This window comes from Myiozetetes cayanensis, unplaced genomic scaffold (assembly GCF_022539395.1).
Source record: "Myiozetetes cayanensis isolate MyiCay16 unplaced genomic scaffold, myiCay2020 scf39, whole genome shotgun sequence".
Taxonomy (NCBI): Eukaryota; Metazoa; Chordata; class Aves; order Passeriformes; family Tyrannidae; genus Myiozetetes; species Myiozetetes cayanensis.
The window spans coordinates 815,847-832,168 of record NW_026087620.1 but is presented as its reverse complement, the minus strand read 5'-3'; the positions used below and the strand labels follow the sequence as shown (position 1 = coordinate 832,168).

The following is a 16,322-nucleotide window of genomic DNA, read 5'->3' as shown; positions in this document are numbered from 1 at the left end:
CAAACTTATTACCAGAAATCACCATATAGGTCCCTAAACTACTGCTACTAAAAATGGAAGAACTAATTCCAGCACTTCCTACAAAATCGTTGGAAATTCCTTTTTACAGATTCACCTCATTCCTGCACAGATGAATAAACCTTGTAAATAGTTTTAAAGCTGCATCTGCTGTTGAATGATAACATTATGGAGACCTGGCCATAACTTCTGCTGAAAACAAACAGTTGGACATCTCTGAAGGACAGTGGAACTGGAGTTGAGGCTTTGACTGGCTCATAAATTGTCACACAAGCAAATAGCAAATAGAAGTCACATTTTCCTTTCTTTCTTCCCTATTACTCCTTCTCCAGCCATTTCCACATCAAAATTTCCATACAAATTACAGCAGGTATGGACACAGGAATGCTGATAAATCACTACAACCATGTTACAGTGCTATATAGACCCTAAAAATGTCTTTGGCAGCATTTTGCACAATTATGAGAAGAGAAATGACCCATAATAGACAAGCCATTCAGATTTAAGTTTAATTTTTCATAGTAATAAATGGATAAAAATGATTCAGAAAACATCCTTAACAGTTGGTATCTTGTGTTCACAGCTCCCCCACCGTTACTAAACACAAGGTAATTTTGCTGCTCAAACAATTTGAGCATTGCCTGTGCATATTTGTTCTGTTTAACCTGCCCATGGATGATAAATTCCACAGCTGCATCTGGAGCACTTAGTCACACATTGGCTCTACCCTTCCTCCAGGATTCCCTGGTTCCTGTGACCTCCTCCTTTGCACTGGGGGATAAATGGTTGTGTGCCTGGCAGAATGCAGATAAGGGACATTTCCCAACGAGCAGCTTCTGCATGTCCTGATCAAGGGCACCTGCCTGGGGCAGTGCTTTCCATTTCCTGCTCAGTCCCATAAATTCCCTTTGTCTTCGTGCCCTTCAGTGCTTGAGGTGTTCAGTGGGAGCCAACCCATAAAACTCCCCCCATCCTTACAATAGGTTACTTGGGAAATCAGCTCCTCATGAGTGAGCTCTCCCTAACTGTGTTTCACCAGTCCACACTCATTTCTTTGAATTAAATAAAAGTTGGGCATGCAAGAACAAGAGCACATTTCTTTCCACCCCATGTGCAGGAACTGTATTTGGGAGGCACAAGAACCAAGAGACTTGAAGGTGAAAAGTCAATGCCAGATGAAGAGAAGGAGCCCGTGCCTTTTCTTGGCTCCCTGGTGGCACTGACACATCCCAAACTGCCAGCACTGTCAGCAGCTCAGTCACATCACTCCAAGTGTCTCAGGGTTTTGAGAATCCTGGTGAGAGAGGATTCTCACCAAGTGAGCTGGTGCCTGTTAGAGCTTGCTGAGCTGTTCTTTTTGCTGCTTATCCAGAGCAAATCTTCCCCATGCACGAATGCAGACTGTGATCTGTGCTGGGCACTGCTGCACACACTGCAAAGCCCTCCCCATGTTCCAGCTGTGCCCAGCACACCCAAAAACCCCAGGGGAGTTCTTTAGGCCACAGCAATCCTTCAGGACTGCTCCTGGCTGAGGTGCTGATGTTTATCCCTCTAAATATCTCAGGGGAAATGGATAGGAACTCAGGGATAACCAGTTCCCACATGAGATCCTGGGTGCAGAAGAGTTAGTCCCTTCTGACTTTGGGGGCATCCCAATTCAGGGACAGCAGACAGCCAGGACACCCTAAATATTGCCTCAGCTTGTGTGAAAAGGATGTGATTTGTTTGCAGTTTAAGAAACAAATCTGGTTTGAATAATTAAAAACAAACAAACAAAACCCACAAACAAATGAACAAACAAAAACCCAAATGAAAAAAGCGAAGTTACCAGGCAACAGAGCAGAAAGTGTTGTCACCATTTCAACAGACCTGACACCTCTGCTGGATGTGGTCAGGACACCTCTGGTATGACTCTGCCCTGCAGAAAGGGACAAGGAGCCAGCAGGTGAAGTCCCCACAGTGGCAGAGGGAAGAGGGGATGATCTCTCGGTCCCTTCCCCGGCTGGAGGAAGGACAAACTCAGCAAGCAGAATGAGAATTTTCCAGTGAAATACTCTGGCCAGGAAAAGGGCACTTGTTGAAATTGCTGATGTGAATTGTTCCAGGGGCTGTGCAGTACAACCAGCACTCCAGGGATTTGTGCTCACCCAGGAGCTGGAGGATGGAATGGGACTGAGCAGGGACTGAACTTGGGCCTCCCATCTCACCACGAGCTCCTGCCCAGCTGACCTGCTGGGCTCCCCCTCAGTCTTCCCTGCTGGAGCTGATCCACTTTGCATAAAGGATAAGTTATTTAAATCAGTTCAAAACAAATCTGAAATAATCAGATACTTAAAATTATCTTCCTGTTGTTTCCAATATTTTAGGTATTTCTGGGTTTGAGACTGATGTCGATCTATTAATGTCAATACACACATTCCTATGCCAAAGCATTCGAAAAATCATAATCTAGAACTCCAAAAGTAGCAGAAGGGAGTAAAAACTCCCCTTTCCTTTGCTACCTTACTGAAAATGGCTTTGCAAAACAGTAGCAAAAATGTTTCCGAGGGTGTTGTTAGGGAAGATAGGCCTTAAATACCTTAAACAAAGAGTAAAATCAAGTAAATAAGTCACTAAGGAAGCTAGTGAGAGAAAAAAAGAGGTGTACGAGGAGAAGCTTGTATTTCTCCACCTAAACAATGTGGTTTTGAATGGAAAACTTCATGCAGAAATAAAGGTTAGTAAAAATATTCCAGAGAATTTTCATATTACAGCAGCAAACATAAACTTCTATTTTCCCTGCTTCACAATCTGATCCAACACAGTATTTCTTCTCTACACACTGGCTGTGCTACAATGTTCTCATGGCTTTGAAGTTATCCTCTTCCAGGCTGAACTTTCTTTCTATTTTCTCCAGTTTTACTCCAGGACCTGGGAATTATTTTTGCCTTTGTTTCCTTTTTTTCCTTAGCTCCTCATGCATGAAGAAAAATCACCTCTAGCCTGAAAACAACAGTGTGTCAAGTATTTAAAGAGCTGAAAGGAACTTTCTCAAGGCTTGCAACATCAGCATCAGTGGTTTAAAGCAATGAAAGCCCTGGCCATGGATTTTTGGCTGAAGAGAGGGGTGATAGGTTGCTTTTTTTATGAGAAGTATTACCAGAGTCAAAGTGTGAGGGGGAACTCGGTTTTTTGCCTTTCAGACAGAAGATATTGTCCCTGCTCATGTTCTCTGCAGTTATTCCAGCAGTCTGGGGCAGTCTGGTGGGTGAAACATCAGAAGCCAGAAGATTTCTCCCTCTCTCAAAAGTCCAGTGCCGAACACAGCCCTGCTCAGAGAGCTGTGCTGCCTGGACTCAGCTCAGTGCCATCCCTTCCCACACTGCCCCAGTAATCTGCTTTTCTCTTCCTCTAAGCAGCAGCTGGGACATTCCCAACCCTGCATGGCATCCCAGCTCCCACAGCCTCCAGGCTGCAGTGCTGGCCAAGCCAACCAACCCTTCCCATTCGAGGAGAGGAACTGCATCCAGGCTGTAAAACACCACAGAGAAGGCCCTTCTTTACTGCTTTTCCCCCCTTAAATTGTAACATTTGGAATCATTACCACCAATATTGTCATTATCAGCTAACTTGGGACCAGCTCCCACATCTGCTCCAAAGGTCCCTCCCTGGACAACTTCAGCAGCAGATGCCAACATCTCATAAATCTGTTACAATACAGATTCCAGCAGACCCAGTGACTCGCCATCCACGTGCAAATGTCTTTCCTTTATTTTCCAAGGTGAACTGCCTCAGGTCAGGTTAGATAAACTGGGCAAAAATGGGAGGATGCCAGCAATAGGAGTCAATCCTTATCTTCTCAGAAAATTCTCAGAGCAAATACAGTTCATGCTGATGAAACTCCACCACAGAAAGCTCATTCAATGGCAGGTTTCTTCTGCCCACTTAACTCCAATGGGAAAATAACAGCAGGTGGATTTTTTTGGTTTGTGCAGAAGTTTTTGAGGAAAACCACCACATACCACTTACAAACCCCAGCTCTCCAGCTGTGACATTTTGGGGGTCAGATATGCAAGAGGCCCAGTGGATCTGTGCTGACTGTGGGTTCATTTGCTCCAGAATATCCCCCAGCCATGGGTTTAGCAGGGCCCTAAACCAGGGCTGTTCTAAACAACCCTTCTACACACACTCTCACTAAAGGAACACTTCAAATGGAGACTGAACCAGGCTGTTCCTCAATATAACCTGTGACTCCTCCCCCCAGCAGGACAATACCTGCAGGGTGCATCTGCAGATGGTGTATTCCAGCACTGGGAATGATGGAGCTGGAATAGGGGGAACGGATAGGAGGATGAAAGAGGACAAACTGAGGGGTGAGGAGCACACATTTATCCCTGGGAGCAGCAAAGAGCTGGAAAGAACACCTGGAGTGGTCAGAAAGACAGGCTTTTGGAGAGAAACACCAATAGGAGCTGTTCAAGCCTTGCCTCTCTCCCTGTTAAATAAAGAGACTCTGCTCTGAGTCAGGAGACGTCCCTGTTTCTGCACAGGGGGGTTCTTTTGGAATAAGATACATTTCCCTTGCCCAGGTTTGCTGGAAGTTTTTGGTTGAAAGGAGAGGAAGCAGGCACTCACTGCAGCACGTGGCCACACATGGGATTGTCAGGAGCAGCTGCCTCCCAGCAGGTCCCAGCAAAGGACCTGTGTCACCTGTGCCCCCCGGTTCCCTAAAGGCAAAGAGGTTGTGTTTACTGTCAATACATCTGCAATGTACTTGTGGCTCTAAAGGCAGCCTGAGGGATTTCTTTTTTGTTGCTTTTTTGGAAAGACTCTGGGTTTTTCCATGTTTTTTCCATGTAAATGGAAAATGCTGTTAGCAACTTTCTACTCATGGAAATTCACCTTATACCAATGCCTTTAAGGTCTTTCAAAGATGAATCTCAAGAACACTTGTTCAGTCATGGGTATCTTCACCCACTTCAAGATGCTACTTTTATGTGCTGACTCTGAACAAAAAAGACAGGTACTGAATTTCAGTTTACAGACATTTTTAGAAGCAATAAAAGCTTATAAATAGGGTGACATCTGCACTATTTATTAGTTGTATTCAATCTCCTGAAGGCTGAGAAAATCTCAGTCCTCACTGAATTGAGAATAAATGTCTGTGCTTCTTTCCTCAGATGTTCAATTTATGTCCACCAGGAACTTTGCCCTGAGGAAAACTGCTGACTGCTCTGGGTGTTCTTTTGTTCCACTATTAACCACCATCAAAATAAGAAACTTCTTGAACAAGTATTTCCAAACACAGGGGTTTCACAGCCCTGCTTAACACCTCAGGGGAAAAAAACCAGTAATTTTGGAACTCTGGAAATAAATGGATTCCCATTTTTCTCAACCCACACCCTTTTTTCACCTGTTCCCTAAAAGTATCCTGGCTGTTTACTGACTGGGTATGTGTGCAGGTGGCTCAGGGAAGCCCTGGCCACTCAACCCAGACATGGAAGTAGCCATATATTCTGGAAAGAGGGCCTCACTACTCCAAGTTTGATCTTTATTCATAGAGATTTATCAGAAATGCCACAGACTTTGGAGAAGAAAAGGAAAAATAATTGGGTTCACCAGGAAACAAATTGAAACACCCAAAGGCAAAAAGCAAAGCATGGAAGCAAAATCTCAGGCAAAGCACTCTGATCTCACTGGCTCAGATCACAACTTGCTTAGATCATAATGAGAGGCTCTTTAAAACAGCAAAGGGGATAAAATACTACCTAAAAGAGCCAGTGAGAAAGACCTGATGGGAAGGGGAATCCCATGGAGTTTTCTTTCCTCGTCCTGTTATCTGAACACACCTAGTATTTCAGGATAATTCACGTGATGAGTCCTCACTAATTAAAAAAATAAAAAATAAAAAAAAGAAGAAGAAGTCAATATTTCAGTTTTTCTGCAGTCCCAACCCCTGAGCACTGCTCTGCAGCCCGTGCAGAGGAAGGTGCTGCAGCCAGAGCAGCCAAGGCACAGGGGAAATGCTGAGGGATTGCAGACACATCCTCAGAGGGAGCTGCTGTTTGAAGAGGACACAGAGCCCTCCTCTCACTCCAGGCTCTGGTTTTCCTGTTAGAGGAGAGGCACTGCGGGTGTTCTGTGCCTGTCAGAGTGCAGACAATGACACCACGAGTGTCACTGCAGGACAACATCAAACCACCAGGATTTATCAAAACTGATGAGGAAATTAATTATAAATCACCTCCAACTAGCTCCATTAAATGTAAGAAGTTTCAGTGAATACAGCCATCAACACTGGGCTAGAGAGACCAAATGAGGGCAGAGACAGAATGAGATTATGCAGGAAGAGACTTGCAGCATCTTTTAATGAACATACAATCCTCCTCAGAGGAACTCTGCCTATTTATACCCTGCTATAAGTGACCATGTGATTAATTCAGCTGCCAGCTTGATAAAACTGACTCCTCAAACTGTTTGTATATCAGGATCCAGTGATAGGAAATAATAGGATTAGCACAGCAGCATTTTCAGCTCTGGTGATTTTATCACAGGGCACACTGTTTAAAGGATTTCCTTCAGAGCCCAGCTCTAGGAGGCACATGAGCAGCTTTCATCAGCAATATCCAGCCTTCAGGACTGTGGGCAGAGCTTGGAACATGGGAACTTTCATGGCTCAAAACACCAAGCCCACATGCAAACATCGTGGTTTTGAGGGTGAACTGCAGGGACTGGAGAGCTGTGGTTGGCAGTGACGTGATGTCCCCCCTGCAGCAGACACTGTGGCAGCACAGTTGGACAGCATTGCTCAGGACTGTCCTCCTGAGCCCAGGAAAGCTCTGCCATCTGCACTGGGTGAGGGGGGTTAGCTGGGCTGTGCATTCCTGACAATGCAGCTGCTTTGCAGGGGGAATCCAGCAGAGCCAGGTCAGGGCTGTCTGCAGGGACTCTGGGGGCTCTCCATGTGTGACCAGGAGTCTGAGCCACGTCTCATGCAGTTCACAAGGACCAGCTGGGCACGTGTGGAGGTGTGATCCCCACACATGTGGGAGCACAGATGGGCTGGGGGGCAGTGGGGCTGGAGCTGCTCATCCCTGGGAACGTGAATCCATCCCTGGATACACATCCAGAGCCGCAGGTTTGATTGCAAAGCCCATGAGTTCATGGCTGCATAAAACTAACCCTCTTATCCCTTCTGGACAGTGAGTTCCAGCCTCCAGTGAGTTGCCGTGGTGAACTCATCGCCTGGGCTTTCCAATGTACTCTTTTGCATCAGACACTAATTAATTTCTAATTGATCTTTCCAAGAACAACTGCTCAGCATGGCCATGAAGTTCAGTGTCCTGCCTTCAACATTCCCAACCCTTCAAGCAGAAAACAGCAGGACTTAGTGGGTCTGAAGGCTGATTTTGTTTATGCCCAAACTCCTTACACAAGGACAATGCCACAACACTCCGAGTGCTGAAAAATCCCAGGCATTTTACAATCCTACTACAGCTGGGATGCAATAACTTGCTATAAAGGTGCTTCAATATTTTTAGCAGGCTTGTCTGCACAGTTAGCAGGGAGTTGGACCAAGGTACAGAGCTCTTTGGAGAGCTCTTTGTCACACTGGCAGTGTCTGTATCAACAAATAGAATGGCCCAAAGAGCTGGATCAGGGCAGGGAAACAATCTGGAATGAGGACACCACGGCCAGCCATCTATTCCTGGAGAGGAGGGGCTATTTGGGGCTATCCTTAGTCTGGTCCCAAGCACTGAACCTCCATCAGCACCTGGAGCAAACCATGGGTGTTTCCAGAGGGAATATTGCAGTTCAGTGTCACCTCAAAGGCACGTAGGAAAAATGGAAGAGATGGTGAGATTTGCTCTGGAAGCTCAATCCCAGTCCCAAATAAAACATTCCCAGAAATGCAGGGCTGTGTTGTGTTTGACTGCAACATGGCACTGTGTTTTGAATGACAGAAACTGTGCACAAAGAGCTCAAAATGGAACTGCTTTTCATCAGAGCAAAGCAAGCAAGGCAGAGAGGGGCACAGTGCCCCCAGTTCACCCATCCAAGGCCATGGGAATCCACCTTAGGATTCCCTAATGAACATTACTTTTCATTAACAGGCTCCAAACCCTACAAGTTCCATAAAACACAAACAGATGATTAGCCATCTGATTTAGACTCATGGCTCAACACACACATTTTGCACCTTGGATATATTTGCACCTTGGAGGCTGTGGAAAAGCTAATATCACAAAAGAACATAGTAGTTCTTTCAGGCAATTCTCTGAATGGCTAAATTATAGCTCAGGGGTTGGTTCAGAGAGGGGATGCTCGATATTTCAGCACAAAATAACTTGAATGACACCTAGTGGGAAGATAAGCAATGACTGGGGATGGCACAGGGACCGAGCAGGGCAAACAGCAAGGAGGGAGGTTCTGCATCACAGTAGGTGGGAGGAGAGAGAGTGACCCGAGAAAATGGGTGGAGTACAATTTAGAAGAATTTCCTAAGTGACAACAGTTCATCTGCCCTCTGGGGAAATGGGATATTTAATTTGACAGAGGCAAAATTACATCAGGTAAACCCACAACAAATATGCAGCAGGAAACACTACAATAAGCAGAGTATGGACAGAGAGAAATTCAGAGTCCTCCTCTGTATAAATACTCAAAAGGCTTTAACAGGCCAGTTCTCTTGGGGGTAAGAGGAATATTTTGGGCCTGGGGTAACAATAACTCCTGATTTGAGGGAAACCAGTTTTTCTTCAGCTCATTTCTGCGAGCAATATTCCTTGATGGATGAATGAATTTCATGATTGATCTTTTTTTTTCCTTCTTCTTGCTTCTTTATATATAATTCATTAATTACCAGCTACTCACATCCAATTGTAACGATATATTTTGTTCTCACCAACTTATTTGAAAGTGCAAAAGAACACCTTTAATCAAGGTGACAGACCTTAAATGAGAAGCACTTTTGCTGTGCAATGGCAGTGTGGTGGGGCCAGTTTTTTTCAGCATTGGAAATGGAAATAGTGCCCGAGAAAACTTCAGTGTTTCCAGATCAAGAACAGGTCACTGACAGCAATGAATGACTGTAACTCCTTATAAGTGACTATAAAAGATAATCACATCTTCTGCCTGAGCTTCCTCTTGGCAGGTCACATGTTTGAACAGCACATTTATCTGTAACTTGCAGCTTTTGTCCTTAACCACAAGGGAACCAGCAATGTCCCCTTGACTCCTTCTCTTCCTGTAAAAGCAGATGCAGCACCCACGTGAGGCCTCAAAGGACAGATGATCCAGGGAAATGTGCGTGCAGGGGTGAGGTGGTGAGAGAGGGCTGCTTGGTAAACAACAGCATTCAAAAATACCTCTCCACTGAGAGGAGGGAGAGCCTCTTTCATTCACAGGAACTTCAAAGGCATCCACTCTGCGGAAAAAACACTTTTGGACCATAACAAGATTATAGCAGATTATAACTATTTTTTTCAGATTGGCTCTTAAAAAATCCTCTTAGATGAAGAATCCTCATTTGGCCTACAAAAAGATAGAGCCCTAAAATCATAAATGCAAGTACCTTGTTCTTCTGCCAGACACTCCCTGCAGACACTCCCACCCCAGAGCTGAAGGAGGGAACAGATCTGGGGGTTCAGCACGAGCATCCCCCTCTGCCTCCGCCTGGAACTCAGCAGGGACAGCCAGTAACAGGTTATCCTGAGGGGCAGAATTCCTTAGGACACGTGGCACACACTGTGTGACACAGGAAACAGGCACAGGGCAGGCAGACATGCAGGAAATCTTGCCGAGGGTTGTCTTTTCCAAAACAATGAAACAATCCCTAAGACAGGAGAATCTTTCAATTATCAGTCCACTCACAGGTCCAGCCACTGAATATCTGACTGGCAGATGGAAGTCTTTTCAACAAGGAATTACTCTTCTCATCTCACAGAAGGGATCAAAATTCCCATAGGGTTTGAGGATTTTTGTCTTCTCCCTCGGGCACTGTTTGAATTACCTTTTAAATGCTAAAGAACAGAGAAACACCTTAAGGCATTTTCCTAAGGAGGTTCCTGACAAACTTCAGGCTCCTGGGAATTGATTAGACTTAATGAGGAAAAGCACCTTACATAGAAGTGAGAATTAAACAATAAGAATTGCTACCAGAATAGTTTGTATGTCAGAAATTTCTCTTCCTCCCAGGAACACACGTTGTAAAGGAACAACAGCTCTGGAACACGGCTCTGCTGCACATCTGCAGCACCAGAACCCCACCTGGGCTTCATTCCCCGGGGCAGAACACAGCTCAAAGCCTGTCCCCAAAACAACACTGGATCAAACTGGCCTGGATCAAACATCAGCTCCACAACCAACAGTGTTTCCAAATGTCAGCTACCATCTGAATTCTAGTGTGTTCATGACTGGTAGCTAAAGCAAAGGACAACTTTGTTCAATTCTATCCCAACATTTTGCACACTAGAAGAAAAGGGAAAAGAAAATCCTGCTTTTGTTTTTGTTTTACACAACCAGATGAAGAGGTACATGTACATCATGGACCTGCATCCTCCTGAATTCCTGCCTTTCCAGCCAAATGCACACAGAGGGTGTCACATGGCTGTTATTTAGCAGTTGATATCCTCCAGCAACCTGAGTGTGGAGAATCTGCAGGATCATAGTTCTGCTCTGGACTATCCCCAGCTCCTGGATTGGGAAAACAGGCTCTACCTGTGCCAAGGCTGTCCCTGTGCCCTGGGCTCTTCTGGCTCAGGGGAGCCTTGACCTGGAGCCTTTCCCAGGGCACCTTCCCTGACTATCCTGGAATCTGGGTCTGAACTCCAAACCAGGCTAGAACACTGCAGAGAAATTAAATTCCACAAAATATCCCATGGGCCAAAATAGGGATTGGTACTTTGATACACACTCCCCCCCCCTTCCTTCTTCACACCTGAGGTGGTGTCTGAGTCCTTCCAGCTCAGGTTTTTCTGCATTGCTGGCACTGAAGGTACAGGTCACTCTCTCCCTCCTCACATAGAACCACCTCTCCAAGTCCTGGATCTTCACAGAAGATCCTCTCACTTGCTAGCTGAAACCTTTCAGAACACTGGTGACCAGAACTAACTCCTGTATTTTGGGTGACTTCAACACTATTTCAGCTCCCTCAGTTCCAGTCAATGGCATTAATATTTCTCTATCCATCAGTGAGCTCATCTGACTAGTGTGAGTTGAGCTCATCTCACTATCGTAGTGACTTTGATGTTATGGTGTGTTTTTACAAGTTTTGTTTGAGCAGTGGGCAGGCAGATGTCAAACCCACCTGACTGACAAGAAATGAAGCTCCATTTCTTGGGCAAACTTCAGCACCCTCAGGTCCTGCTGGGGCTTGTGTGTGTCAGCATCTGAAGCCCAGAGTAACTTTTAGATTAGACCTGTGGATTTTTATAGCTGAGGAAAAAAACTCCCTAGGTTTCAGATGAGGTTTTCCAGATGTCATTAGACGCAATAGGAAAAACACATCAGCAGCAAAGCAAGGGGTCAGAAGCATCTCCCCTTGTCTGCAACACAGACTGCCCCAAGCACTGTGGGCTGGGACACAGCCAGCCACACAGGATCTATCTCCCAGTGGGAGGGTTCCCCCACAGTGGGAGGGTTCCTCGTGCACAGCAGCAGCTCCTGTTCCCAGAGCAGCCTGCACTGCTGCCCCTCCCAGCACACCAAGGAACCCAGAGCAGCCCCTGCAGGGTGAGTGGCACTCAGCTCTTCCCTTCTGCACTTCTGCCACAGTTCCTGTTCCTATTTGAGCCTGGATTCCTTGCTGTTTCCATATTAAATCGGCAGAGCACATCTTTTCTCTAGATATCGCTTAACCTTTTTGTATCAGATGGCATAGTCTGTCCTTTTAAGATGTTTACCTGGAGAAAAACAACTTGGAAAATCACAGATCAGTGTCTGGAGTCAGAGCAAAGATAGAAGAACTACTTGCTGACAGGCATAGGTGAAGAGCAGTATTTCAGCTTGTCTGTGAAGTTTATAATTTTATGCAGCGTTAATCCAGCTCAAAATATAACAATGTAGTGTTTAGATGAGGAGTCTAAACCTGCCTAAATTCATTTTGAAAAGCTAATTACATAATCCTTGAAAACAAATAGAAGCAAATTAATTTAAAACAAATTCAATCCATTTTCCCCTACACTTTCAGTCTTTATTAAATGATACTTACCGGAGAAAAAATTATCTCACCTTATTTTAAGAGGGAAACTTTTTTTTTTTAGTTCTAAAATATCTTTACACTTGAAACCATTTTGAACAATTATTTTTCTAAATTTCATTCTACATTAGTGTAATTTTATCTCGTTATTGCCTTAGAATGTAAAAAAACCACACTGTATTCTTTCACTCTGTATTTGGTTTCTTTGGGGGAAAAAAAGGAGGAAATACATTTTAATTCTAGGATGTATTAAAACCATAAAGAAAGATGATTTCAAATTGGAAATTCCCCAACCTATTCAAATGAATTTGTGTTTCCAGTTCCAGTTCTGTGTCAAGATTTGCAATGTATTTTTAAATGCAGAGAAGTAGTAGGGAATGCAGGAAGGGAATAGCTTTAGAGGTTTTAAACTGCCAAACACAGAGGACCAAGATGGAAGTCTAGTGGGATCCACCCTCCAGAAGTGGGAATGACACAGCAAAAGGCATAATTACCTGCTGGCATGTTTATTTATTCCCTAAAGGACAAGCAGTACCAGATACGCAAAATTTCCAATTCTCTATTCATCCAAATCTTAAACTGTCTGTTATCAGAGGTGCATGAAGCTGCAAGGTGGCAAAAAAAGAACTTTTTGTCACATAAAAATAGGTATTTCCTGGTTAGAACTTCATACTGTCCAAAAAAAGATGTTTAGACATTTACAATAATTCAATCCCTGAAGGCTCATTTTGAAAAGTGATTCCAACACACAGTTTTAACACTAGATCTATGAAGATACTTTGCCTGAGACTAACCTAGGTCATACCATTGTCTTGTGGTGACGTGTCCCAGAACTTTGAACAATTGTATTTTGTACAATTAGGAAGGAAAAGCAAAGAACCAGGGACAAAAGGGCAGCGCTGTGCTCTGTGCGGTGCGTTTGTGGTGATGTCAGGAGGAATGCAGACAGCTAAAGATTGCACTCCAAAAACCTGAGCCGTGGGGGCAACCCTGGGAGAGGAGCTGTGCTGCATCCCTTGGGATGATGCTCGGGAATGCCGCTGATCGGATCCCTGCTGTTGTTCCCCGGGCAGGGCAGGATGAGCATGCTGGCGTTCCTGGCTGCCGCGGGGTTTGCCGCGGTGCTGCTGCCGCCGATCCGGGGCTCAGCGTGTCCCCCGTCGTGCAGCTGCGAGCCCCTGCGCGGGTGGAAGGGGCTGCACGTGGATTGCAGCTCCCGGGGGCTGCGGGCTCTGCCCGCCCTGCCCCGCAACACCCGCAGCCTGGACCTCCGCAACAACAGCCTGAGCCGCGTCCCCGCGGGGCTCCTGGACAGCCTGCCCGGCCTGCAGAGCGTGGACATGGCCGGGAACCCCTGGCACTGCGACTGCCACCTCCTGCACATGAAGCTGTGGCTGCAGGACCTGCCCGCGCCCTCCTTGCACAGTGTCAGGTGTGCCAGCCCGGCCCCCCTCAGCATGAGAGCCCTGGCAGAGCTCACCGGGAACGAGCTGGGGATGTGCAAGAGGCTCCTCCCGGTCAGGTGCCTGGAGTTCTTCTGGCGAGACCTCATTTTACTGGCAGGAGCGATAATTACACTTCTTTTAGCAGCGTGGGCTCTGAAATTCTCCAAGAAGCTCGTCTGCCAACTCAACCTCAGCCGGTACTGCCTGCTGAGGAGACACACCCCCAAAAACCACAAGGCACACTGAGCTGGGCACTGCCACAGCTGGAACAGAAACATCCAGCTCCTCTGCCACCAAAGCAAGGGCACTGGCAACACTGGCTTGAGTGGGGACAGCTGCAAACTCATCCCAGGGTCAAGGGCTGGGGCAATGCCCGAACGAGGGACTCCTGGTGAGCTGTGGACAGGCAAGGCTCACTCTGCTGCCACCACTCGTATGAAGAGCACATTCCAAATTTGTTTCTGAATTTTTTTAGATCATTCAACTTAGCATTTTCCACTGAATTCTCAGCTCGTACAGCAAGGAGAATTACATCCCCAAATCCTGCGCTTTTTAATATATGGAGATGGACACCAATTGTACTATTTTAGCAACTCTTTTCTCATTCACAAGTTCCATGAGTTTGCAACTCCTTACCTTCTCTGTGTCCCAGTGGGCTTGGTAGGACCATTCTCGTGTGCAGAAAAACTCAACCATCTATTCCCTGGGTTCAGGAGTTTCCTGCCAGCAAAACCATTATGATTATATATGCATCCCTTACTGAATACATTTAAAGATGGGCTGGTAAAGAGAATATAACCAGTAAAAATAATTTTAAATATTATTGAATTTCCTGGAGAGTGAACAATAAAAATGTATTTTATGTGAAATCAAAATAATGGATGCTTATTGAACATTCATATTCACCCAACTTTCTCTTTCACAGTTCTAAAAGCTTCTGATTAAAATTCTAAGAAATTTCCAGAATTTGTCTTGCATTTTTACTATTTTCGATGCTCTAGATTTGATGTAACAGCTTTGAGAGGATGTACACTCTTCCCTTCTCCTCTTGTGTGCCCCATCCTCGCAGAAAAATTGTTGTGGTAACTCAAGCAATTGTTTTCTCCCCAGCCTAATTCCCAAGAGTCCAAGGCCAGCAATTCCTGCTGCTCCACCTGCTCTGCTTAGGCCAGTGAGATGGGAGAGCTCTGAAGATCCAAAATTGATGCTGCTGTTGGCAGTTCAGTTGAAGACACAATTTGCAAATGCTCCTCCTGGCTCCAAACCTGGGCTGGGTTCTGGATGCCACCTGCTGAAGGTGCCAAAGGCTGCCTGGCTCTGCACCAAGCTCCCTGTGGGCTCCTGGGGCCGGCCCAGCATCTCCCAGCAGGGCTGGTGATGATCAACAATTGTTCCCCGCGGGTGGGCTGCAATCCCCACGTGCCGGCGCTTCTGCAAGAAGCCACAAACGCCCAAGGCAAAGGCAGCAGAAGCTCACAGGGATGTTTGCAGGTCCCTCTTGCCCCTGACAGAGCATTTCAGTGATATGGAGTCAAACTCCACTGCTGACTGCTGTGACATCCTGAGACAGCTTGAGAAGTTACAGCCTGTAACACCTTGGCTGCTGCTCCCCCTCCTGCACCAAGGGAAGGTCAGTCTGATTCATCACCCCCTGCCAGAATAAATCCATGTCCCTGCAGGATGAGTGCCTTGACACCAGCAACAGCCACTGAACCCACGGGGGGACTGCTGGAAGAACCTCTGGAACACGAAGAGCTTTGGGGCAAGGACACAGCCCCGGGGCAGAGGGTTACACTGATCAGTAACAAAGTGTAGCCTGGGGCAGGGAATACACTCAGTGCTTTCCCTGGAACATAACCAGGGGTCTGGCACACAACACACCCACTGCAGTGGGAAAACCTGCAAGGGATCCCCAGAGGGGAACAAGAAGAGGGAAGGTGTGAGTGCACAGGGCTGAGCAATCAAAAGCAAGATTGTACACCAGGAGGGAAGGGATGAGCTGAGGACTCAATGCAGAGGAGTCCCAGAATCCAGTAATGATGCTCTCCCAGGTGTGACATTGCAGCAAGGGGCTAACACCACTTTTCCTTGGTAAAATAGGGAGCATCACTTAGGGATAGAAAGATTTATTTACTTCCATGTTTAGATAACCTACAGTAATTCAGCATCAATGTCCACAAATCAGGAAGAATCAGCTGCAGAAGAATCAGAAGAACAACAGTAATGCAAATAAAGGATCAGAAAATTAAAAGGAGATTGATTTCTTTTAATAAAGAGAAATTTAAGGAATTCCAAGATCACACCTTGTCTGAATCTACACGAAGAGAAATTTCTGAACAAATGACTAGGAGTAGAAATTAAAACATCAAACTAGGAAAAGGGCTCCAAATCTAACAGTGAAAATAATTATACACTGAAACAGTGTGTCAGCCACCCCTCACTTCTCTAGCTTTATTCTACATTAGTAATCTCTGCAGGAGAGAATTTCAAATAAACACAAAGGGACGTTGTGCTGTACACACCAAGATAATTTTAGAACATTCTCCTGCACTGAGCTGTCCAACTTTTTAAAAGACAACCACCATTTTGTATGAATGCAGAATATTGCACTCTGCAAAATCCCATGGAGAGTCTCCTAAATGATGTTCCTTGTTTCCCCAAAATAAAATAAATCATTAACA

The 16,322-nt window shown here is 45.7% G+C and overlaps 1 protein-coding gene across 1 annotated transcript; it reads left to right on the top strand.

Moving 5' to 3' along the window:
• The first annotated feature begins 13,275 nt into the window (after positions 1 to 13,275).
• On the top strand, positions 13,276 to 14,460 carry GP9 (glycoprotein IX platelet). The gene has a single exon (XM_050328302.1). It carries the CDS (start codon positions 13,276 to 13,278, stop codon positions 13,885 to 13,887), a length of 612 nt encoding a protein of 203 aa, XP_050184259.1. The 3' UTR covers positions 13,888 to 14,460.
• The last annotated feature ends 1,862 nt before the right edge of the window (positions 14,461 to 16,322 follow it).

Coding starts and splice junctions, on each gene's coding strand:
- GP9 (XM_050328302.1), top strand. CDS start 13,276: ATGAGCATGCTGGCGTTCCTGGCTGCCGCGGGGTTTGCCGCGGTGCTG.